General features: G+C 42.3%; 1 protein-coding gene across 3 annotated transcripts in view; it reads right to left on the bottom strand.

The window, feature by feature from the left end:
- EXOC4 (exocyst complex component 4) overlaps positions 1 to 25,682 on the bottom strand; it is a 747,424-nt gene that overhangs the window by 154,233 nt on the left and 567,509 nt on the right. For all 3 annotated transcript variants that reach the window (XM_077857384.1, XM_077857385.1, XM_077857386.1), the window contains exon 12: positions 1,470 to 1,606. In XM_077857384.1, coding sequence (XP_077713510.1) covers positions 1,470 to 1,606 — 137 coding nt within the window. The remainder of the gene's footprint in view (positions 1 to 1,469; positions 1,607 to 25,682) is intronic.

The raw sequence follows: 25,682 nt of genomic DNA, 5'->3' as shown, positions 1-25,682 counted from the left end.
GTTCCCACTACCTAATCTGACAAGGCCAAGTATCTCGAGCCTGGCATTCAAAATCCTCCATTTTGGCTCAGCCTTCCTTTCCCAAACCCAAACATCCATCATTTATTTTCTTTTCCTACCCCTCCCACCTCGACGCTGCTCTGGTTCCTTCCTTCAGCTCCTGTAGCCTGAATCCTGCCTCAGTCCTCACAAGGCCTACTTCCTACCCTTCACCGAGTCGCTCCTGTGCTTAAGTTGTTTCTCCCCCGCACAGCGTGTCTACGTGTCTTATCATATTTTCTTTCACAAGTTAACACTGTGGACATACATGTCTTTGTCTCTGATTTCCCTTTCTATCCTCTACCAAGAAGGCAAACTCATTGACAGTATCCTCTGTGACTGACTGACTTTTTATCCACACACACTCACAGTTGTCTTGGATCTGGGAAATGCTCAATAAATCCCCGACAAACGCACTCATAGAATATAACAAGCAGCACCGTGTCTAGCACTGGGTCCTACACAAGGAAAGTAATAGTTTTGCTGAACTACAAGGCCACTATGCTGGTGTTTCTACTGCGTCCCTGCAATGTCCTTCCTTCTGTCCGCCTCCCTACATCCCATCTGTTGTTATAACACCCAGCACACATCTCACCTGTGAATTCTGACTCCAGGCTCCCCTTCTGGTTTTCTCTCATCTTTCATTCCTTCTGCTCTTTTGTCCCATATCGTACAGTACATGTCCTGATGACGGACTGTGCTTTCCTACCTCTCCTTAATTACATACATTGCATAAAATTTAGTATTTTATCATATATTCTTTTCTTCCCTAATTGTATCAGGTCTTGTCAACCAGACCATAATTTGTTCCTATTATTAGCTTCTTACCAGGAGTGCTACAATCTTTTCCACAGCTCAGTGAGATTTCTGAGCCCAGAGAAAAGAAATTAGAGGGAAAACTAAAGGTTTTCAAGCTCATAACAATGGTTTTTCATTTCTGCTGATGCTGGAAACAGGTGTAGCTGTCCTGTCACGACAATAGGAAGGTTATGGATTAATAAGCATCAGGATAAATACATTTTAAGAACTAAAAAGAAATCTTATTCTAGATTATTAAGGGATACGAAGAGTTTGAAAGTGGCTTACTTTAAAGATCTTTTAGGATTACAAGGTGGACTAATCATGATCTGGCATTTCCTCGAAGTAAGACAAATCTCACAATTTTAGATTTTCATGAAAATCAAGGCTGACGCCTTGTCTATGCCACACAATAGCAGTCCTGAGGGGCTCTGTCCCTCGGTCCCTCACATTCCCTCCATAGGTTCACACCTATTACACACGTATTCAGGAGACTATTTAGGTGGCAGGTGCTCTCATCAGGCCCCTTGACTAAAGCAAAACTGGTCCTTTTCTAAAATGGTGGAAAAGGTAGGCTCTGAAAGCAGGATCGCCAAGCAGGGCAGCTGTCAGGTTCCCAACCCAAGCTGTACCTGCAGGCGGTGGTGCAGGTGTCCTTGTACTCCTGGAGCTTCACACACACCATGTTGAGGAACTGATCCGAATATGCACTCAGGTCATGCATCAAGTTCATGAGGTCTTGCACTGTCTTCTCCACAATGATCGTGCTCTGCAAGAGGACACAGAAATTCATGCGTTGTGTTTTTGTTTGTTTGTTTTAATTCAAGTCATGTGTAGGACAAGGAAGGACAACTGAAAGGACGCGATCATTTAAGATGTGAGCTTTCCTGGGAGGATGCAACACTTTCAAACATTGATTAAAAACAGCCAAGTAAGTATCTTACATAATGCTGGTCTTCCAAAGACCTGAGAAAGTACTCTCTGCAGAAGGACATGGGACAGGGATTTGCAGACTGGCTCCACAGAATTATCAGCATCCACAACATCGGGCTACAGCTTTTAAGGAAGATAATGTACATTCAGTTGGAGACTGCTTTATCGTCTCTGGGGCTCTACCTTGAGGTTAGGGACCTACAAAAGGCAGCACAAAGAAAAGGTACCCTGTGATCTGTTTTAAAAGTTTCAAAACTATCAACCTATTCTGAACAACAGCTAACATTTGTATTGAGCCTTACAGCTTGTGGAATGTTTTCACATACACAGCAGATGCTATCTTATTTGAGACTCACATTAATCATGGTAATCATGAACGCTTACTGGTTCTTGCAAGTGCCAAGTCCAGGGCTAGGCACTCTACATACTTCAGCTCATCTAATCCTCTCAGTGTGCCTACCAGGTGAATCCCCCAGTCACCCCCAGTTTAAAGATGAAGAAATGGGTTGAGGAGAGCAAGGGAGCCGAGTAAGGGCTGCAGGCTTCACTCTTTTAACTACAGCACTCTGCCTCGGAGCTAGCCCAGAGTTCCTCTGCCGGTAGGCCCCATCATTTTCTCCTTAGATCAGAGCAGTTCCTGTTGTTGCTGCCGCCACAGAAGCTCTGTCCACAGAGACTCAGACATATTTTAAAAACGGAATTAGAGAAACATCCTGGGGAAACAATAATAAGCCCATCTTGCAGCTAGAGACTGACAGTTCTGTGCAGCAGATCAGGGTTCTATCTATGGAGAGGCATACTCAATCAACTCTAAATCTTGGATTAAGAAAAGACTGAGTTGTTTAAACCATGAGTTCCTGTCTCTTTTAAAAGGAGCAGAATTACACTGGAGTAAATATTAATCACACGCCCAGCATCTTGGGAATCTTTGATCAATAACTGCTTTGTCGAAGATATATTTATTTACATAGAATTACATAAGCTGTGTAGACTTGTCCATAAAATTAAAAATTAAAAATATATTTTTTTCTACTCTGACAGTGACCTGGGGGGAAAAAAACCAAAGGCCTTTTATTCTGCTTAAATGCAGACTATGGGGGTACAGGATCTTGCTTAATTGTTTTTCTTCTAAAAAGAAAAACAGGGACACCTGGGTGGCTCAGCAGTTGACCGTCTGCCTTTGGCTCAGGTCATGATCCTGGGGTTCTGGGATCGAGTCCTGAATCAGGTTCCCTGCGAGGAGCCTGCTTCTCCCTCTGCCTGTGTCTCTGTGTCTCTTATGAATAAATAAATACAATCTTAAAAAAAGAAAAAGGATAAAAGTGTACAGCTTTTCTCAACACAATGGAGGATCAGGTGAGTCAGGAGTTCATGCATGGGTGCTTATTCAAGATGATCTGGCTGTGGAGGTTTTTATCTTCCTTCCTGTTCTCCCACCACCTGCCCTGTCCCAAAGTAAAATAATCAAACGGTGAAAAGGAAGGAACAGTTATACTCCATAAGGTAAACCTCACAGGAAACCAAATTACAGTCTCTATGGAATCCCAAGTTCAACCTCCTTTTCTGTATCGATTTTAAGAATAAAGCACTGCAGCTTCCCCTAATCCATAATCCCGCTCCTCTGTATTTGTGTGTGAGTGACAGGAATTGATTCTGCTCAGCTCCATGTCCCCACGCAGCTCGGAAGAATCTAAAATCCTCATCCTGATTCAGAACACAGGATATCCTGTAACATGCAGACGGCAATTAATACGGGAGAGTGGAGTTCAGCCACCGTAACAAAGCCCCCCTTAAAGTCTAAGACACTGTAGGGAAGAGGAGCACAGGGAGATTGCTTAGGTTTATGGAGAGAAAGGGCCTGGTTCTTTCTATTGATTAATTACCTCTAGGCAGGTTTGGGTAACCTCTTCCTTTCTTATGACTCCATGTAGTCTTCTAATAACCAAGGATAATTTGGTGGCTCCTCCACTGGCCTTCATCACTCTGGGATTCAATTGGTGTGCTGGTGCTTTGACACAGAGTCAAAGATGTCTAAAGGGTCTCGGGTGTGTTTGCTCTTCCTGGTTATATTATCAACTTCTCAAAAGCAAGACTGACATTCTTCATTTCCTTTGTCCATCCCCCAACCTTACCCTCCCCCACTGGTTTATGACATCTCAGGACCTTCAGGACAGTGCTCTGACTGAAAGAAACAATACTAATAATGTCAGCACACACAGATAAACCTCTCCGAATGCCACATATGTGAGGGATGCTAGACATGGGCATCTCTGCATTCTGCAATCTCGCTGGGTGGGTACAGTGTGGTCTGTATTTATTCCTGTGACAGTCGGAGAAGAAGGGGAAAATATAAGCACATGGGAACATTCCCCAGAGATAAAGGTTTTGGGGTAAATAGGAAGTACCTACAGGGAATGATTAGAATGCCATAGTTTAATTCTAATGATCGTGCTCAACAAAAAGCCTATGTGATGCTATATGATTACATACAATTTTCCAGCTATTTGGTTGGTTTACCTTGTCATGGAAGCACTCTGGATAATCAATCACTACATTCTCTTCAAGGAAAATGACACTGTAGTTTGCCAAATGATGGGTATTTTTACAGGGGAAAAAAGTTCTCATTTTTCAAGAATTTATTACAATTTCCAATTCAGTGGCTCTGACAGATAAATGTTAAAAATATCAAACTTCTAACAAGGTCAATTCTGTTTTTATTTATTTGATCTCTTTGGCATCTCAAATGATGTATTGACTTGTTATTAATTTTGGGATTTGCCAATGTTGAATATAATGACTTTATAATAAGTAAAACCCTGATTACATTCATTATAATTTCTACTAAACATATCACAAATGATTGATATTTGTTTAGAAACAACTCAATTCTCATTTCTTGCAACTTATTACCAGGTAATAAAGTCTGGGCATGACATGAAAAATGAGAAAAGGAAAAAAAATATCCCAAGATAGCAGATGTAATAAAAAAGCCATTGCTATGAAAAATAACTAAAGTTTCTTATACACCAGAGGACTAACATAGAAAGAGGGTGAATAAGGACCAGCTCTTGGGTTCTGCACTTTAAAAGAATTTAATGAATGAATGAAGATGATTGGACCTTTAAGACCTTATCCATTGTATGCCAAAATGGGGCTCTGCAGCATGATACTAATACGAATGTTACAGAAAATTGACTCTAAGTTCAAGTAATTTGGAAAATGTGGAGTTAAAGAAAATTGAAGTGGCTTCTTCACTGGAGGATTTTGGAAACTTTTACTATGCTAATGTTGCCGCAAATCTTAGAGAGACAAATGTGGTTTCAATCTTCCCCTAATTATTTAAGTAAAGCAAACATTTTCCATAGCACAGCACAGATCTGTTCACATTTTCTAGAATGATGTTTCGGGTATATGGTTTAGAAATAAGTCTCCCCAGTTCTCTGGTCATACTGATGACCAGTGACATGCTTGAAGACTCATACAGAGTCCAGCTGAGAACGAGGTGAGAAACTGAGCCTCTTCCTCCTCAGTCCATGCTCCTTTCTACATGTCCAGCCTTTTAAGCTCTGGCCCCTGTCCGCCTCTCTAGCCTTCTCTCCAGCTCCACTGAGCATGCTATCCATGTGTTCCTACCACACTAAACTATGAATTATTCCTTGACTGCATCAAGCTACTTCCTGTCTCTGTGTCTTTGAGCTTCCTAATCTCTGCGCCTGGAATGCCCATCCTAGCACATGTCTGTCATCCTTAAAAAGTCAGCTCAAAGGCTACCTGCTCTGACTTAAATGCCCCTCCTCTGTCCTACTAGAACACCCCAGGCACAATTTAGCCCAAGCCCTAAATGCAGTGAGGCACCCACTGGTTCACTTGACTGTCCGCTAGACTATCGATTCCTTTGATCGGTGACATACCTTCATATCTCTACTAGCAAAGTCTCTGGCATATTGTAGGTGTTCAACAAATGTTTATTCATGAAAATGCATAGCACATTCAGAACAGTGAAAAGATAGATTTATAGTAGAATTATGATGCAAAATAGTGATCCAAAAGCCTGACATGTGAGGAATCAGTCCACGGCCTCTTTATTACTATATAACTGTATCTTAACCCCCACAGTCCTAACAACTAAACATTAACTGTGAATAAAGATTTTTAATTTTTCTACAAAAACATTCTGAATTTCATCTGACTGTATTATCTTCTGTAATGGTAACCCATTATACACACACAACCAAATGTGCTAATTTTAAAGTTTTAAGAAATACAAATAAATTCACAGTTCAGGAAAAACAAAAACAAAAAACTTCAGTTTGGAGAATGCAGTTTCTGTTATGTGTGTTCTTTTTGTCCCTGGTGCAGGGATGGTTCAGAGATGCCACAAAGAACCTAAGGTCCTTGAGAACTACTTTAGAAAGCATTTGAGAGAAAACAGTAAATTCACACGCACCCTCACACTACCACACACACACCAGCAATTGTGGAGGGAGGGGGCTTCACAAACATGAGATAATGCTTCTGTTTCTTGGGACATAATCCACCTCTAGGTCAGTAAAGCTTGTCATACCATATTGTCCTTCCAATTATTATCAGCTCCATGTTACAGCTCCCTGTAAACAATAATAGCTATAGTAATGACAGTAATGCTAGAAGCCAAAAGGAAGTCTGCTTTTCATTTTTTAATCTATATTTTGACTTGTATGATATTTTACATATTCTGAATGGGACTCTCCTTTTTTTTTTTTTTAAAGATTTTATTTATTTATTCATGAGAGACACACAGAGAGAGAGGCAGAGACACAGGCAGAGAGAGAAGCAGGGTCCATGCAGGGAGTCCATTGTGGGACTGGATCCCACGACTCCAGTATCACATGCCAGGCCAAAGGCTGGAGCTCAATGGCTGAGCCACCCAGACGTCCCTGGGCCTATTCTTTAATAAGTTATCTGGTAAAAATCTATGCATCCAGGGAGCTGGTACCTGAGAAAATGCCATTCTACTCTCTTTGCCATCATCCGCTGCCTCAGCAGCAGCAGAAGGATCTGTTAGAAACTTGTCTTCTACAGAAATGAGTGCTTTTGTCCATCAAAAGACATGAACATAAGGACTCATGGCAGTTTTATTTATAATAGCAAAAAAAGGGGGGGACATTTGTCATGTGCATCAGTTGAAAAGGCAGATATTGTGTGGTATATTCACACAATGGAATGCTACAGAGCGATCAAAAAGGATGGGCCACAATTACCAGTGACAACATGGATGGACCTCACAGGCCACGCACTATGTAAAGCATTCAAACACAAAAGAGACAACTGCATGATTGTTATTACTGTAGTTCAAAAACAAGCAGAGATCGTCTCTGTTGGGAGAAGTAGGAATAGTGGCTGCCCTTGGAGGGGGTGGGTCCTGACTGAGAAGGTGAGAACCTTCCAGGTGTTGGAAGCATCTTGATTGGGCAGCTGTTCCATGAATAAACACATACATAAAAATTCTTCACCCTTACAATTCGAGCACTTAACATTTTATGAGTTTCATGGCAAAAAACATTTAAGGTGGTATCTGATTATGTCTCTCACCAACTTAAAGCTCTCGCATGCATGAGGCCTCACATTCTTCAGACAACCTGCAAGGCCCCTCATGACAGGGCTTTTGTCTACTCCTCAGTTTCATGGGCTACCATTTCCTCTTGTCTCTCTGAGATCCGGCTCCATGGGGCTTCTTCAGTTCTTCATTTCCATTTTAGAGACCGGCACTTGCCTGCAAAGTTCTGTCCCCTGTCTTCCTTTCTTAGAGTACTTTTCCTTCTCTTTCAGATCTCAGCTAAAACCACCTCTCTAAAAAAAAAAAAAAAAAAAAAAAAAAAACCAACCAACCAACCAAAAACCCAGAACTCTTCCCAACCCCCATTAGGTCTTCCTGTTAAAAAAAACCTAGAATATCTCTTCCCTGCCTCTTTAGTTCTATTTCTCTGGAGAACTGAGATGAATATACCTTTGCTAGGGTAGGAGGAGATCCTGACTGGGAGGGACATCCAGTTGGTGGTTACGTATGTGCATGTTAGATGTCAATTATAAATAATTCTGTCCAACCATTATACAAATGAATAGGTACCCCTTCAACAACCTGTCTCAGAGTACCATCTTTAAGTGCGTATTCTCTTACAGTGGTTTTCATTCACAGCTTATGTTTAAAATATGAAGATGTAGCAATGTTATTGGTGATACCCCAACAGACCACCAGATGATAATTGTTGGGAAGGATCAGAAGTTGTCTGGGGATAGGGCAAGGAATTTAACTAATTAAAGAGATACATATTTGTTAGTAAATATTTTCTGTTAGCCAAATATTGGGCTAACTGCAGGAAAAAAAAGCCATATAAGACAAGGTTCCCGAACTACAGAGATCTTAAATCTTAGTAGGAGGAGACCAAGGTGTTCACAAAGACAATAAAGTCTCAATATACAGATGCCCAGGTGCTATCCTGGGCATCTGTATATTGTACAGCAGAGGCAGAGAAAAGGAAAGTTAAGTGCACTGGGATGGGGGTTGGGGAGTGGTGGGAAAGAGGAAGTTATCATTGAATTGATTACTGAAAGATCAATAGTGACTTAGAGATTGACAAAAATGGGGGGAAAGTACTTCAGGTAGACAGAGCGGCATGAATATGAAATAGTATGGGATTCAGGGAACTATAAGTGGTTCTTCATGGCTATGGTGAAGGGTGTGTGTGTGTGTGTGTGTGTGTGTATAGATTGGGAAGGCTGTGACCAAAGTCAGAGCTAGGTCCTTGTATAACAAATATATACTTAGTACCTAAATATTTTGAATATTCCTCTTTTACTCTCTCCAGCAAGAGAATACAACAAATCAATCCTGTCTGATATCACCAATCATTAGATGATCCACTCCAAGTGTAGGAAGATAATTTGAAAGGTTCTACTCTTGGGAAAAGATAAACTTATATAACCAACAGGGAAATACATTCTGAAGCTCCTTTTGGCAAGCTGAAGAGAATTATTGTTTATAAATAATAAATAAATAATAAAAAATAAAAAATTTTTTTCTTTGTTTAGACAAAGAAAATAGGAAGTCAAATTTTGGGCAATCAGCAATACTCTCTCTCTTTATTTATTTATTTATTTTTAAAAAAGATTTTATTATTTATTTATTCATGAGAGACACACACAAACAGAGAGAGAGAGAGAGAGGCAGAGACACAGGCAGAGGGAGAAGCAGGCTCCATGCAGGGAGCCTGATGTGGGACTTGATCCCAGGTCTCCAGGATCACATCCTGGGCTGAAGGCGGCGCTAAACCGTTGAGCCACCCGGACTCTCTCTCTTTAGAATTCATGTAAGTTATTATAAAATTTATCTGCCAGTTAATAACCTAGAAAGTGTATACAATGTAAACTTCTAATAATATTTTCTTAACATTTTGGCTAGAAGATCACTTATGGTTGAATAAAATCTGTGGCTAACATATCTTATAAGCACAGCTGGCTCTTTATGAAATTTATTTAGGGGCTTGTGATTTCATATTCAAAACAAAACAATGTAGCAGGAAAGGGGAAAGAAATATGCAGAGGTTGAGCTTAATTAGACTGTGAGATCCCAGGGGGGCTATCTTTGTTTTCTTACATGCTTCAAATCAATATGACTATGCCCAGGTTATCGATTCCCCTTGATATGTAATGGAACTCAGGGAGTGGAAATATATCAATGAAGAGGTGAACATTGGCACCTATAAGAGATATCCTCAACTCCAGCTCCCCAACACACACATGTGCACACTTCACAAGCACCTTAAGGTTGCTATTCAGCCGAATACACAGTACTACACAAGACACAGAAGTAGAACAACACGAGAAGCTCTAGTATTTCTTTTGTGCTGAGCCATGCTCTTGATATAAAGCATGGTTTGTTTGTTTGTTTGTTTGTTTGTTTGTTTGTTTTCCAGGGGGAGCTGGTGATCTAGTTGGGATCATTTAGAATAAGAAATAAGTGATATAGGGGCACCTCGGTGGCTCAGTGGTTGAGCATCTGCCTTCGGCTCAGGGCATGATTCTGGGATCCTGGGATCGAGTCCTGCATTGGACTCCCTGCATGGAGCCTGCTTCTCCCTCTGCCTGTGTCTCTGCCTCTCTCTCTCTCTCTCTCTCTGTGAAGAATAAATGAATAAATAAATAAAATCTTTTTTTTTTTTTTTTTTTAAGAAAAAAGTGATATTCCAGGAGAAGATGCCAGATGCCAGTTAAGTGCACTGACACTGTAGGGGCATAACAGTGAAAAGGTGGGATATGGAGGGTGAGTGAGGTTCAGGATACAGGAGGAGGAAGAAGCAAGGCATTTCAGACCAGGGAAAAGCTGGTCTTGTGTCGCAAACAGGACACAAGTGTGGCTGGAGGGGGAGATTCCTGTTGAGGAACGTGAGGGTCAAGGGTTGACTGGCCTGGGGAGCCCACCTGTGGAAGGCCTGAATGGCAGGCTGGGGTTTCCTCTTGTGGAGACAGAAGCAGGGCAGTGCATGAGGTGGGGTGGGGGGTGGGGCTTAGAATCCCAATATTTCTAGAGCTGAAAGCAACCCTTTTGTTATCTACAGTTCAATTCTCTGGCTTTACAAAAGAAAACCAAAACAAGTATTAAAGGGCCTGTCAAAGGTATACAGCTAGCTTGCTTATGACACTTCAAAATTCAGAATCCAGGTCTCTGAATATCCTCTGGCCAAAGCTGATGATTAGACCATTGAATGGAGTAAATTATTGTAGTTGATGATTTTTATTGAAAAACATGAAAAATCAATGTGGAGAGAAAGTCAGAAAAAAACTCGTTTGTCACCATTTGAGGTGACTACTGAATCAAGTTCTTGTTTGAAAATTGATAAAGAGAAAGAATTATGCATTTACGGTCTTTCCAGTAGGAACGAGATCTATTTCAGGGTTACCAGACAGGAAAAAGCTCTACTTTAATGAAGAATGCCAACTGGGCAATATAGAGGAAATAACAAATAGAAAATCATTTTGTTGCCTTTAATAACACAATTGATTTGGGTAAGGATTATCAATTGGTATTAAAACAAATAGATGAAAGTTGACAGGGAAAATGATTCGTTTTGTAGTGGCAAAGATACACCACACAGATTACTTTCTGGTCACCCAAGGAGAACCATAACTGCGCTACAGAGGGACCAGATGGCCACAACTCTCATCTGGGGGTCAACCTTCATGTCGCTAACGTTAGGAAGCCAGCTCTCATAGGTCTGCGGATGCGATGGAATGTGATATCTAACATCATCTATCATATCTTCTTACTAAAACCTTTAACCTCAATCTAATCACTCTTTTCTAACATCGAGGGAGAGGAAATAGGATGCTATCAGATGAATAAAGAAGATGGGATATTGTAGAGCACATGTGGCTGGGTCTGTTCAACACATTGGTGTTGGACAAAAAACAATCACTGTTCTAGATTAAAAGAGACTTAAGCCGCATCACAATTATAGCCCTAGATGGAATCCTACTTTGGACAAACTAGTTGTAAAGAACATTTTGGCAAAATGTAGGAAATTTCAAATTTCTAGATATTAGAAGATATTAAGAACTTCCTGCTCGTGCTCATACCCGTGATGACGTGACTGTGATAATGAAGAAAATAAAGTATTCTGGTGCAAAACAGCTTGAAGCCTTGCTTCGAACATAAGAAAACCAGATAAAACATGTGAAGCACTAGTTCTCAGATGCTACAGAAGGAAAGTCAATGAGGTGAGCCCCGCAAATGCTCCAGCTGGAGTTTCCATCCACAGTGCAAGAAACAGGGGACCCGCACAGAGCCTGGGAGTCGTTCTGAGTGGAGGAGACAGCACCTTGAGCTTTGGAAGGTGAAGGCAAGTAGGGCTTTGTGGGGTGAAATACTGCAGGGGAGGGAGCTGTACTGAAAGCAAGGGAGAGGGAAAGATCAAGATCTTTCTGGAGGTCTTTATAAGAGTCCCCTCAAATCTTTGGCTGAGCACTGATCTGTGCTTGTGGGACAGACATTACTAATGCTGGTGAAAGAACCAGACCTCACACGGCCAGGAATGGTTCCCATTAGCCAGGGTGGAAGAGCCACTTCATAGATAGGGCATCTGGTAGAATTCTCACAAATGTATGGCACCTCGGGTGGTGGGGTCAATTAGCCTCTGTCGAAAGGTTGCCCTGGACATGTCTGACAAAGCCTAGAAGCAAACCTTGAAGCGATCAATGTAATTCTATCACTAACATGTGCCTTAAAACAAAGTTCAAGAATGTTTAAAGCACCACAACAAAATCCAGCACCCAACAATGTAAAAAAAAAACAAACAAAATCACCATGTCCAGCATTCAACAAAAGGTTACCTGGCATGCAAGGACACGGAAAAATACAGAAGGAAAAGGAAAATCAGTTAAGAAAAAACATTCCCAGAAACGCTGCAGATAATAGAATTAATAGACAAGGAGGTTAGAACAACCATGATAAATATGCTCCTATGCTCAAAAACATAAAGCAAAACGTGAACGTGACAAGAGAAATGGAAGACATAGCAATAGAAACTATCCAAAATAAAACACAGAGAAAAAAACAACAGTGATGCAACAGAGCCCGTGAAATGTCCATGGGACGGTATCAAGCAACCTAATACAAGTAACTAAAGTTGCCAAAGGAGATGGAGGACGGAAAAAATATAATGGCTAAAACCTTTCCACTTTTGATGAAAATTATTTGCCCACAGATCCAAGCAGCTCAGCAAACCTCAAACAGAAGATGACAAGGACTATAGTAAGACACATTATCACAAATTGTTGAAAACCAGTGAGATTAATAGAAAAATTATAAAAATATCAAGAAAGAAGGAAATGAAGTCTGAAATGAAAAATGAAGAATTCAGGCCTTTTGGTTCCAATTTTAAGGTTCTCTTTAGCGCCCCTCACTCAGCCTGGCCCTGGGGATGCTGGTGTGAGATGGATATGGAGTAGACTGGATGAGACACGCGGGTATCACAGCACGGAGGCTGCCGGCAGTAGTGGAGGGTGGCTTGGCCAGTGGTGATAGGTGGAGAAGAGGATCCAAGAAAGAAAAGAAGAAGAGGGATGAAGACAAAAAAAGTGAGGAAAACAAAAGCCAAGAAAGAAGAGCTTCAAGGAAGAGGGGTAGTGTAAGGGCATCTGATCTTTATGAACAAACTGACTGCTCACAAAATCCCCCAGAGGTGACGGGAAATCCTCTAGTGTTAGACTGACTCCAGGTAACAGTGTGCCCTAGAGTTTCATTTCTCAGTTGTGTATTTCTAAATATTGTCTTTCTGCTTAAAGTTTAGGCCCATTCCATGCTCTACTGTCTAGTTATATACACACTTTAAAAAAAAATCCTTCATTCTTTTCCTTAACCCAACCGATGCAAATTGTTTTTAAAAAAAAAAAAAAAAGGTAGGTAATTTATACAGAGAAAAAAAAATGATAACAAGAGGCAGCCTAAAAGTAAAAAGGTATGAAAAAGAACAAATATAGATGAATTTACAGGACACATCTATTCAAAGGTAACCAAATTTTAGCCCCTAGTTGACCTGATTGATGAAGGTAAAATACTCAAGGACCCTTGTTTCCTTTCTCTTATTTTGGATATGGCTGTAAATATAAATAGCATTTATATAATATAAATGTGACTGTGAGAACAAGCTACCTACCTGTCTATCCATCTGTCAATCTATCCAGTATTTACTGAACACCTACTAGGTGCCAAAGCACTACCACTATGCCACATTCTAGGAACACAGCAATTAAAAAGAAGTGTGCCATATACAGGTCTAAGAGCTTCATAGGCATTATCTCATTTGACTCCTTACAGATTCTATTCAACTATCTATAAGATGGGTATTATCACCCCCATTTTATAGTTGAAAAAACTGAAGTACTAAGAGATCGGAGCCATCCAAGGACATGCAACTAGAAGACTGTAGCTTCAGCCAGGAGGTGAACTCAGGCAGCCTGAACATTGGCTGCTCCCAGTAAAAGCAGAAACAGTGAGTGATGAATTAATTTTCTCAGGCAGTCTACACCAGCCAGGTGCAGCCTGGTCCAGGGGAATAAGGACAGACTATGGAAGAACGTCATCGTGACCTTCAGATGACAGTTTCCGGGATGCAGCTGGTGAAACCAGAACCAGATTTCTAGGAAGCTGCGAACGCAGCAGGTGGTGAGGAGACAGAGACACTGATTTGAGACATCTGTCAGTGAAGGGAAGGTGTGAAGTAACCCAGCAAGTAGACAGGAGAGTCAGGATGGGAAATGAAGACTGAACCCTCCTGCTGGTCATGAGGCTGCTCTGTATGACCAGCCTTCTGCAGACACAGGCCACTCCAAAGCCAGCTGTACAGCAAGAGACTCTTCAGTGACAGTTCTGAGGCAGCAAGGGCTCTAGGCTCTTATCTCTTCATAACTTGCCTGATACCTGGACTATGGAGCTAATATCACCATACAAGCTCAGGCCAATCAACCAAAGTTATCTTTCTGAAATTATGTTCCTGCATGATTTTCCATGCCCTGCTGACAACATCACCATAGCAATTTCTAACACCCTTCTTCCTGAGAACTCAAGAGTGCTTTGCAAATATCTCAATCAATATCCCAACAGATTGCGAGAAAGTAGAGCAGTCATTATCATCCCTATTTTTTTTTTAGTAAGTCTAACACTTAAGGCAGCTTCAAGGAACAAGTATAACACTTAGAAAGATGTTTTTAAAGAACTCCAGAACATCAAGCTGCCACCAAAGGTGGTCTTAAGTGTTTGCATTTCTTTCTAGTTCTCAAAATCTCATTCCTCTCGGACTAGTTTCTGTCGTGTCACAAAGCATCTGTACTCACAGAAACCCTTCTCTTGATGTAGTAGTAGTATTCAAGAGGTTTATGTGATTATTTGGTCCTTTTGCAGATTTAGCCACTCCATTTAGTGCAGCAAACAGGCAAACCTGGAGATTAACAGAGCAGGACCTTTGCATTTCTTCTTTTTGCTGGTAAAGGCAAGGTCTTTGTAGCAGGAGGCTCAGTGACCCCCAGTGGGGCACACGATTCATTAGGGAAGAGTTCCAAATATATAAATCAACGTGTCAGAGGAGAAAGTCTGGCCGGACCCAGTGGGAGATGTATACCACACACAGTTGTCCCGCTCTGTGCTGGCTCACCTGTCTTTGGTGGCTCATTCCATATTACAATCAATTATGCTGTCAAGTTTCCCTGCACATTGTTTCAGCCTCAGTTACTCACGTACCTCAGAGGTGAGATCTGCAGCCCTCTTAGGAGAAGTATGAGCAGGGAGCTTGGCTTCCAGGAAAATAGAACATATGGAACTGTTTGGGGAAGACAGCATTCGAGCAAGCGTGCAAGCAGGCACCCACAAGGGACAATTTGTTCAAGGGTAGAGATACAACTCAGATATGCCTCACACTAGGAGAGACAATAAAATTTGTGAAGAACTATTGCATTTTTAAAAGTAGGTCTTGTTTCTGACAAAACTGGCTGTTGCAGAACCAGCATTCCAACCCATTAACTAGGAATAAAGGTAACTGCTCCATATGATCTCTGCCTGCTGCACAAAACACTATGTGTCACGGGGCAAAAGTCAAATGACTAGTACCCAAGAGTCCTGGACTCTGAATATGGTTTTAACACTAACTTTGAGATATCGAACAAGTTATTCTCCCTTTTTTCACTTGCAAGGACTGTAATACTCTTTGTGAACCATGTGACATCTCCAGTCTGCCCATACACTTGGCCTTTACTTCATTTTCCAGAGTTTGGAGAGGAGTCATTTGCATTTATCCTTCCTAGATTTTCATTATCAAAACACATTTATTTATGAAGAGAGAGACCTACAAGAGATTAGAAATTACTACAATAGATCCTGATGAACTCAACTCAACAGCAGCCTGCCCAAGTTCATGTGAAAGGAACCATAACAGAACCACCCACATGAGAAAGGGGAACCCTCTTGCACTGTTGGTGGGAATGTGAACTGGTGCAGCCACTCTGGAAAACCGTGTGGAGGTTCCTCAAAGAGTTAAAAATAGACCTGCCCTACGACCCAGCCATTGTGCTGCCGAGGATTTACCCCAAAGATACACATGCAATGAAATGCCGGGACACCTGCACCCCGATGTTTATAGCAGCAATGTCCACAATAGCCAAACTGTGGAAGGAGCCTCGGTGTCCATGGAAAGATGAATGGATAAAGAAGATGTGGTCTATGTATACAATGGAATATTCCTCAGCCATTAGAAATGACAAATACCTACTATTTGCTTCGAAGTGGATGGAACTGGAGGGTATTATGCTGAGTGAAATAAGTCAATCGGAGAAGGACAAACATTATATGGTCTCATTCATTTGGGGAATATAAAAAATAGTGAAAGGGAATAAAGGGGAAAGGAGAAGAAATAAGTGGGAAATATCAGAAAGGGAGACAGAACATGGAAGACTCCTAACTCTGGGAAACGAACTAGGGGTGGTGGAAGGGGAGGTGGGCAGGGAGTGGGGGCGGGGGTGACTGGGTGACGGGCACTGAGGTGGGCACTTGATGGGATGAGCACTGGGTGTTATTCTATATGCTGACAAATCGAACACCAATAAAAAATAAACTTATATATAAAAAAAAAGAACCACCCACATGGTGCCCAGGGAAGCAGCTTTGCTCCTGAATCTGGTTAGTGGTTAAAAATCAGAATATTGAAGCTTTGATGTGTTTCCTTCTAAGACAAATCTTTTCACGCAACAAACACCCACGCCACTGGAAAGGATACAGCCAACACATGTAGAATAATTTCCAGACTTTAGGATTTCACCAACCAGGAAAAATAAATGAACCAACACAGATCCAACTTTGTATTTTGCCAAGTGATGATGCTTAAAATAAGACAAAACAAAAACAGATCACTTACAATACCACTGTTTTTATCAAAGTATGATGAGAGCATGGATATTTTAACAACAAGAAAATGGAAGAAAATATCAGAAGAAAAAGTCATCCTCAAGAAAGTCAACTGGGAAAGACACACACACACACACACACACACACACACACGCTCCACTCCACTGACCTTAGTCTTCCCATTTTTTGTGCATCCCATGTTAGAATGGCTGGCTCAGGTTGGCCTGGACTGGAACTACTGTGCTGGAGAGGGGTTAGGTGTCACTAGCAGAGTACCTGCTTTCCAGATCACTATGCCTAATGAGACACAAGTGCCAAAGGACAATGTCCAATTGTTGTGATGGTGTTCAACCTTAGGGTGGGGGGGTGGGGGTGCAGGGTTTTGATTTTAAGTGAGAAGTCCTCATTCTACCAAACCGGGGCTTCCCATTTATTCTAGAGTCTCTTACTAGACCAGGAAGGAGGACATGAGACAGGCTCACATGTTTTTAAAAGCAGGAGAAATTGAGTACACAAAGATTCAGCTGTCACAATGTTATCTTTGGATTTTAAGTATAAATTTGTTTAAAACATAAAATTAATACAAAACTCTCAAGTATGAAATAGAATAATAAAATTGTTCAAAGTCTCTTCCTGTGGGTAACTTAGAAGGCACTTTAAGAGCAGGCAGATACAATTTGGAAAAGAAAACTCTAATGATTCATAAAATTACCACAGTTCCCATGTAACTGAAAACAATAGAGCCTACTGCAAACTAGAGACAGAGCATTCAATTCATTTTAATGGCTTCTCATTTTTTTTTCCTTTAAACTCTCTGCTCCTTTTATCACTATGATTTTTTTTAAATGAAAAGTAGAATGTCCCCACTGCCCATTTTCTTCTCATATTGTTTCCCCTTTGTTCTAAAAATGAGGGTAAAATTAAGTGCTTAGATCACTAGAGATTTCCAGATGGTCAGACAAATGAATCCTGAGGCTCCTGGGCTTGCGTTTTTCATAGACACGGATAGACATCCCTCACTCGGTCTCCATGGCTCTTGCTCAATACAAATCTGATTTAGCCGAAGTACCTTCAGTGTGTGACAACCACATTTCTGCCTAGAATAAGGATCCAAATTGGCTTAATTGCTTCAATCAAAATGGAATTTTCTCTGTATTTCTAAAGTATTCCTTTATTTTCCTGGTATATCTTATTTGCAATAAAATAGAAAAAGCTTATGTTACATGTATTCGAATCTTCGCAGATTATTCCAGAATGTGACCATATTTCTTATATTATCTCCCTTCCTGCACTCGGTCTTCCTCTGGTTTATTTTGTTAACACTTTCCCTGGTTGCCTAGAGCTACTGTTGCTGTGTCACCACCCCAAGGCCAGGCCTCCTATTCCTTATGTTCCTGCATTTCTTTTGCTCTTCTAGAAGGGAGCACTTCAACTCTCTACCACACAATAAGTCTGCAGGTCGGAGCTGGATAACAGCTAGAAGTGTAGATTTTATTAAGTAAGTATGCATATGTTGTCTACTGTCTGCCACACATTATTCCAGGTGCTTTCAAATTGTTAACTCATTTATTTATGAGGTAGATACAGTGATCTCTACTTGACAGATGATAAAACTGAGGCATGCAAAGCTCAATAACAAGCCTGAGGTAACACAGTATAGTGAATGGTGCAGTCTGAGGAGAAGCCAGTCGGTCTGGCTCCAGAGTCCTTGCTTTTAAGAAGAATAAGGAGAAGGAAAAAGGAGAAGGGAGAGGGGAAGGAGCAAACAGAGGGACAAAGAGAGAACTAATAACTGATTCACTGAGGATGAGAATGATGGAGGGAAGGGCAACCTAGGAGTAGCCATGGTTCTACTGTAAACATAGGGGTCTGGCGTTCATGAAGGCTCTGGGCAAAGAAACGTAAAGCAGGCATGGCCACACTGGACGAAGAGTTTTGTCACCTTGAAGATCAATGTGGCTGAAGATCATTAGTGACTGTAATATTGGCAGCAGAAGAGGATACCATGACTGGCAATGTGTTGGGAAATGTCTCACCACTAACTCTCCAGGGAGATGAGGGAGTCCCGATTTCTAGTCTTCGCTGGTTTCCATGTGTGCACGCTCCCACCATGGCCAATTTCACTCCTAATGTGATGTCACTGAACTTAGAGCTGGAAGAGATGCCCAGGAGCACCCATGATAATAGAGTATTTCTGGCATTACCTCGACAGATGCAAAAACCCACAAGCACCGATAACAGTAAAATGTGGTAAAATAATCAAGAAGTGACGAGTTTGTGTATTTATTCCCTTTGTTTTTAGTACTTTAGAACTTACTTTTTAATAATGGCTGTGCTTAATCCTGGCTCACAAAATTCTGAAAAATTTCCCAACCAGCTCTCCGTTGCCTGTATGAGCCACCAGCCACAAACCACTGAGTGTGACTAACTGAACACATCTACTTTCAGATAAATGGATGGACAGGGGTCTGAAGATTTGAACCTCATAGATTCACCACAATGAGGAGATAAATGCAGGAAGAGAGAGACAAACAAAAGTGACAACGCTTATAAAAAGCCAGAATATCCACTTTAATCTGATGAATGAAGAAAGAGGTCAAGCGTGAAAAAGGGAATTTGAGAAGGTCAGTTCAGAGAAGGCCCGAGTCTGTGTTCTCTAAGATGCTAGAGACCATGAGGGGCGAACCAAAGAACCGTGCAGAATCCTCCCACCCACCCTCCAGCTCCCAAAGTGAGGTCTTGCATCTTCGTTTTCTGCTCTATGCAGACTCTTTATTTCTGGATGTGGACAGAGTTCAAGCTGGAGCCAGAGGACATTTCGTGAATGGGTGAGCTTTAGGTGAACATTAATGATAAACTGTGCAAAAAGAACATAAGATCAGGAATTTAACAAATACTGTTTGTAGTACACACATCTAGATATGGCACAGAGAAAAATGTGCCAGGAAAGGTGTGAAACAGAGAGAAGAAAAGATCAACTATCACAGGGAACTGGCAATCTTTGGAGGAAGCCAGTTTATTTCATTCAGCAAGGTTTCCCCTGAGTCAAGCGCAGTCATATTCAGTGAATGTATTTTTCACTAAATGAATTTCCATTATATCTGTTCCATGAGGTAACTGTCTTTGAGATTCTTGTCACTTGAACATAAAGGGACACTGTGTGTCTATGACTGAAAACTATTTTTTATGGAAAACTTTCTTTTTCTTGGTTGCTCAAGATTCTAGCAGTATGTGAGAATTCGTGAGCTCAACGAAGTAATGCACATTGAAACTTAATGATCTCCAGCTCTTCATATAACCTTACGAGGTGCAGCGTGACACAGAATTCTTATGTGTACGGGACTTACCGAATACTTGTTGAATTCAAAGATTAGTGCAAGATTCATCTCATTACTCCAAACTGCCAAATACTGGGCTATTTTGCTAATTGACACCTTAACATATAATTATAACTGGCAACCCTACATAGCAGAGTACCTTAGGTCAAAAAATCAGCTAGCTTCCAGATCCCAAGTGGCAGAGAGCAGATTGAACTGGAACTTAGCTAATGTGGTAGTAGTTCTCACTTTTATAATTTCAAAGAGGAAACACAGCTGCAAGCCTCAAGATGGCTTTGGTAAAGCCAATACTAAGGCTAAGGTCCTTTGGGTTTTATCAAATACTGTGTTTCGGTTCCCCAGGTCCCCCCTTACTTGAGCGGTAAGGATTTCCTGCCATAAAATGCTGGTTGATGTAGTACAACTTGGATAAAGAAAAGTATAATGTCTAGTGAATAAGCTTTCTCATCTTTTTTTTCCAGAACATTCACTAAGTGAATATTCTTGAGTATCTACCACAAGGCCAAGACTGTGCTAAGGAGATGTGAAAATAGAAGTGGGGGGCGGGGGGGCACCTAAGCTCCATCAAATACCTTCTGTTTGCCAGGGATTATGCTGAGCAGTGCCACACTTGTCATCACATAACTCATTTTATAGAGAAGATAAGGAGCTTCAGAAAGGCTAAAGTCCCTGTCCAAGATAACACGGTAGGTTGTGGGGTCTGGAGCTTCCCTCAGACTGATCCTGCTCCAAACTGGTGCTCTTTCCACTATTCCCTTTGGCAACTTAAATTCCCAAATTCTCAGGCTAGGCCTGGCGTTAGGAGCCTACAGTGTAGTTTCAGTCTTCTTGGAGAGGATATAAGAGATCTACACAAAGAAATCCAGCTTCCTACATGAGTTATATAGTGCTTTTCATCGTGGCCTGAGATGTTCTCAAAGGTTCTACAGACAAGCTACAATCTGAGTTGGGCCTTCAGGGAAGGTGGGTAGAAAAGATGGGCCTTAGTGGCATGAGGAGGTAAAAAAGAAAGGGGGCAAGTATTCCACACTCCTCCAGTTACCTGACAGGAGAGGCAGGGCAGGGCCTCCTGAGTAAAGACACAGGGAGCAGGGTGTGACTGATGTACCCAGGGGAGAATTCACTTCTGGGTAAGAAAAACAGATTTAGCAAACATGTCTATTCTCTCTTGCTCCTCAAATCTCTGAAGTGACAGTAAAAAGATTATTTTTGTCCAAGACATAAACCTCTAAGGAGTAAGAAGAACAGGAGGGGAGAAAATAGAAGTAATACAACTCTGGAAGCTAGAAAACCCACTGGATTGGCAAATGCCTCTAATAGACACAAGAAAGTGCAATCCTATGTCAGAAAGTGGAAAGATGAGAAGCAAACTAATCTCTTCTATGAATTCCCAACAGCCCTACGTACATCTAGATGCAGGGGCAAAAGGGAAAAAGCAGTTACTATAAGGATTAGTTGAAAGTCTACTTCGGAAATTGTCAGTTTCTCAGATCTTTCCCCCCAGTGGAAAGCAGCGTGGTCTCTCCTCTACCCTGGTAAAAATCTGAAGGTTATTCTCTGAAAGAGTAAAAGAGGATCTCTGGACTAGGAGGCAGGATAAATAATTAAGAACGAGGGGAAAAAACAACAACGGAGAATTAAATGAATTTATGCATATCAGAGGCCAAGAACCCCCAACCCTCTCTCCCATCCTCTTCCCATTTGGTTTCCTGGAGGCTGGTGGAGAGGCCTTCAATCTCCAGAGAGCAGACCAGAAAAGACTTCTCTGTGGACTCTGGTTCAAGAATGATCTAAAGGTACTGTCACTGGAGGTTTCCCAAACAAATGGCCCAATCTAATCTTAATGGTGCTATGACCCCAGCCCAAGCCAGGAAATGAGATCAGAAAAATAAATAAAAGCTAAAGAGCTCTTGCCCTTAATATCGGAGAAAGAAGATCTCTTAGAACCAAGCTCCATCTAGAATTATTACAAACGACAGTGTAAAGCATTGTAATTTACCTATAGGAGCAAATTCTTCTTTTTTACCTTCTGTGTTCCTGGCAATTATTTGATTATCAAATTGATGAAATAACCTCAAATTCATGCTGGTTTAAATGAGAAGGCCATTAGCACACATGTTTTAAAGACCCCTTGGAATCATACAGTGAGATAACTCACGGAGTGCAGTGCCTGCATTATCATTGCCCTTTAATTAAGTTAATCAATACACATTTGCCCAGGGTTCTAGTGAGAGGACCTGGTCTCTTTCAAAATGCACACCTATCTCTGTGGCTTCTAAAAATTAGTCTTTGGGAGGTTTAAGTAAGTGATTAGAGTTTTCCACTATTACCCTACAGGTCATACCATGTATCACATTTAAGTGGATGTGGCAGGATAATTTTCAGAGACACTAAATTGTGGTCTCCCAACAGTAACTGCAGGGGGGCAGGTGGAAGAGGGGGAGATGACTCAAAGAGATTCTTCTCCTTCTCTGCTCCCAGTTGCAACAAAAGAACCAAATCTTTGGTTCCCTGGGAAAGGATTAAGAGCTTCCTTTTGCTTCAGGGAACTCCCCAAAAGAAAATCTACCAGCCAGGTCTCTGGAAAGAAGAAGCTGGACCCCCTGAGGGAGAAGGGGCAGGAGGTCTGCATGCTTCAAAAGGATTATGGCAGTGATGGTGAGGATAGCAACACCAAGCCTCTCCTGAGAGCTGACTACCGTGTTAGGAAGTGTACGTAGGAAAATGCCAATTAGAAATTTACACATTGATTTACTTAATCCTTGTGACAGTAATCCTCATGACAGCCCTGTGAAGAAGGGACTATTACTGCTATTTTGTTTCAGAGATAGAGAGGCAGAGATAGAGAGAGAAAGAGAGAGAACAGGAGCAAACATGAGAGGAGGGGCAAAAAGAGAATCCTAAGCAGATACCCCCCTCCCCTGATCCCTGCCCCACTGTGAGCTTGGAGCCCGACGTGGGGCTTGATCTCAGGACCCAGCGATCATGACCTGAGCCGAAATCAAGAGTCAGACATTTAACGACTGAACCACCCAGGTGCCCCTGTTATTGCCATTTTACATGCATAACAATCCTTCAACTATGCACTTTCATTTTTCAGACCAGGATTCCTCAAATAAAATCCTAATTCTTAAAAAAATAAAAAATAGAGGAGGAGGGGCAAGATTGTGTAAGAGTAGGGTCCCCAAGTCACCTGTTCCCACCAAATTACCTAGATAACCTTCAAATCATCCTGAAAACCTACGAATTCAGCCTGAGATTTAAAGAGAAAACAGCTGGAATGCTACAGTGAGAAGAGTTCGTGCTTCTATCTCGGTAGGAAGATGGGGCGGGGAAGAAAGAAAGAAACAAAAGGCCTCCAAGGGGGAGGGGGCCCGCGAGGAGCCGGGCTGAGGCCGGGGCGAGTGTCCCCAGGACAGGAGAGCCCCGTCCCGGAGGAGCAGGAGCTGCACCGACCTTCCCGGGCGGAAAGGGGCTCGCAGGGAGGTGGAGCAGGACCCAGGAGGGCGGGGATGCCCTGGGGCTCCCGGGGACTCTAACAGACACCTGCGCCCCGGGAGAGTGCGCCGAGCTCCCTAAGGGCTGCAGCGCGCACGGCGGGACCCGGAGCAGCTCGGGGGGGCTCGGGGGCGGCTCCGCGGAGGGGGCTGCGGGGCGGGAGCAGCTCGGGGGGCTCGGGGGCGGCTCCGCGGAGGGGGCTGCGGGGTGGGGGCAGCTGGGGGGGCTCGGGGGTGGCTCCGCGGAGGGGGCTGCGGGGCGGGAGCGCGAATCCAACAGCGCAGGCCCCGGAGCACAGGGCGCCGGGACACAGCCCAGGATCCGGCCTCCCCCGGGACAGGCAGAGGCCGGGAGGGCCCAGGACAGCGAGGACGCTCCTGCCCCGAGCTGAGCAGATCACGGTCCACGCCCCGGAGCCTCCAGGCCCTGCAGACCGAGAGCTCCGGAGTTACTGCAGGGGCTGACTCCAGGGCTCCAGAGCTGACCCCGCCACTGCGGTTGTTCCTCCAGGGGCCTCACGGGGTAAACAACCCCACTGAGCCCTGCACCAGGCTGGGGGCAGAACAGCTCTCCCAAGTGCTAACACCTGAAAATCAGCACAACAGGCCCCTCCCCCAGAAGACCAGCTAGATGGACAAGTTCCAGGGGAAGTCAAGGGACTTAAAGTATACAGAATCAGAAGATACTCCCTTGTGTTTTTTTTTGTTTGTTTTGTTTTGTTTTGTTTTGTTTTGCTTTTTGATTTGTTTCCTTCCCCCACTCTTTTTTCCTTTCTTTTTCTTTCTCTTTTTCTTCTCTTTTTTCTTTTTTTTTCTTCCTTTTTTCTTTTTTCTCTTTTCTTTCCTTCTTTCTCTCCTCTCTTTTTCTCCTTTTCCCAATACAACTTGCTTTTTGGCCACTCTGCACTAAGCAAAATGACTAGAAGGAAAACCTCACCTCAAAAGAAAGAATCAGAAACAGTCCTCTCTCCCACAGAGTTACAAAATCTGGATTACAATTCAATGTCAGAAAGCCAATTCAGAAGCACTATTATACAGCTACTGGTGGCTCTAGAAAAAAGCATAAAGGACTCAAGAGACTTCATGACTGCAGAATTTAGAGCTAATCAGGCAGAAATTAAAAATCAATTGAATGAGATGCAATCCAAACTAGAGGTCCTAACAACGAGGGTTAACGAGGTGGAAGAACCAGTGAATGACATAGAAGACAGGTTGATGGCAAAGAGGGAAACTGAGGAAAAAAGAGACAAACAATTAAAAGACCATGAAGATAGATTAAGGGAATAAATGACAGCCTGAGGAAGAAAAACCTGCGTTTAATTGGGATTCCCGAGGGCGCCGAAAGGGACAGAGGGCCAGAATATGTATTTGAGCAAATCCTAGCTGAAAACTTTCCTAATCTGGGAAGGGAAACAGGCATTCAGATCCAGGGAATAGAGAGATCCCTCCCTAAAATCAATAGAAACCGTTCAACACCTCGACATTTAATAGTTAAGCTTGCAAATTCCAAAGATAAAGAGAAGATCCTTAAAGCAGCAAGAGACAAGAAATCCCTGACTTTTATGGGAAGGAGTATGAGGGTAACAGCAGACCTCTCCACAGAGACCTGGCAGGCCAGAAAGGGCTGGCAGGATATATTCTGGGTCCTAAATGAGAAGAACATGCAACCAAGAATACTTTATCCAGCAAGGCTCTCATTCAAAATGGAAGGAGAGATAAAGAGCTTCCAAGACAGGCAGCAACTGAAAGAATATGTGACCTCCAAACCAGCTCTGCAAGAAATTTTAAGGGTGACTCTTAAAATTCCTCTTAAGAAGAAGTTCAGTGGAACAATCCACAAAAACAAGGACTGAATAGATATCATGGTGACACTAAACTCATATCTCTCAATAGTAACTCTGAACATGAACGGGCTTAATGACCCCATAAAAAGGCGCAGGGTTTCAGACTGGATAAAAAAGCAGAACCCATCTATTTGCTGTCTACAAGAGACTCCTTTTAGACAGAAGGACACCTACAGCCTGAAAATAAAAGGTTGAAGAACCATTTACCATTCTAATGGTCCTCAAAAGAAAGCAGGGGTAACCATCCTTATATCAGATAAACTAAAATTTACCCCGAAGACTGTAGTGAGAGATGAAGAGGGACACT

This window comes from Canis aureus, chromosome 18, assembly GCF_053574225.1.
Source record: "Canis aureus isolate CA01 chromosome 18, VMU_Caureus_v.1.0, whole genome shotgun sequence".
NCBI lineage: Eukaryota > Metazoa > Chordata > Mammalia > Carnivora > Canidae > Canis > Canis aureus.
The sequence above is the reverse complement of the archived record's forward strand: the minus strand, read 5'-3'. Positions and strand labels throughout refer to the sequence as shown.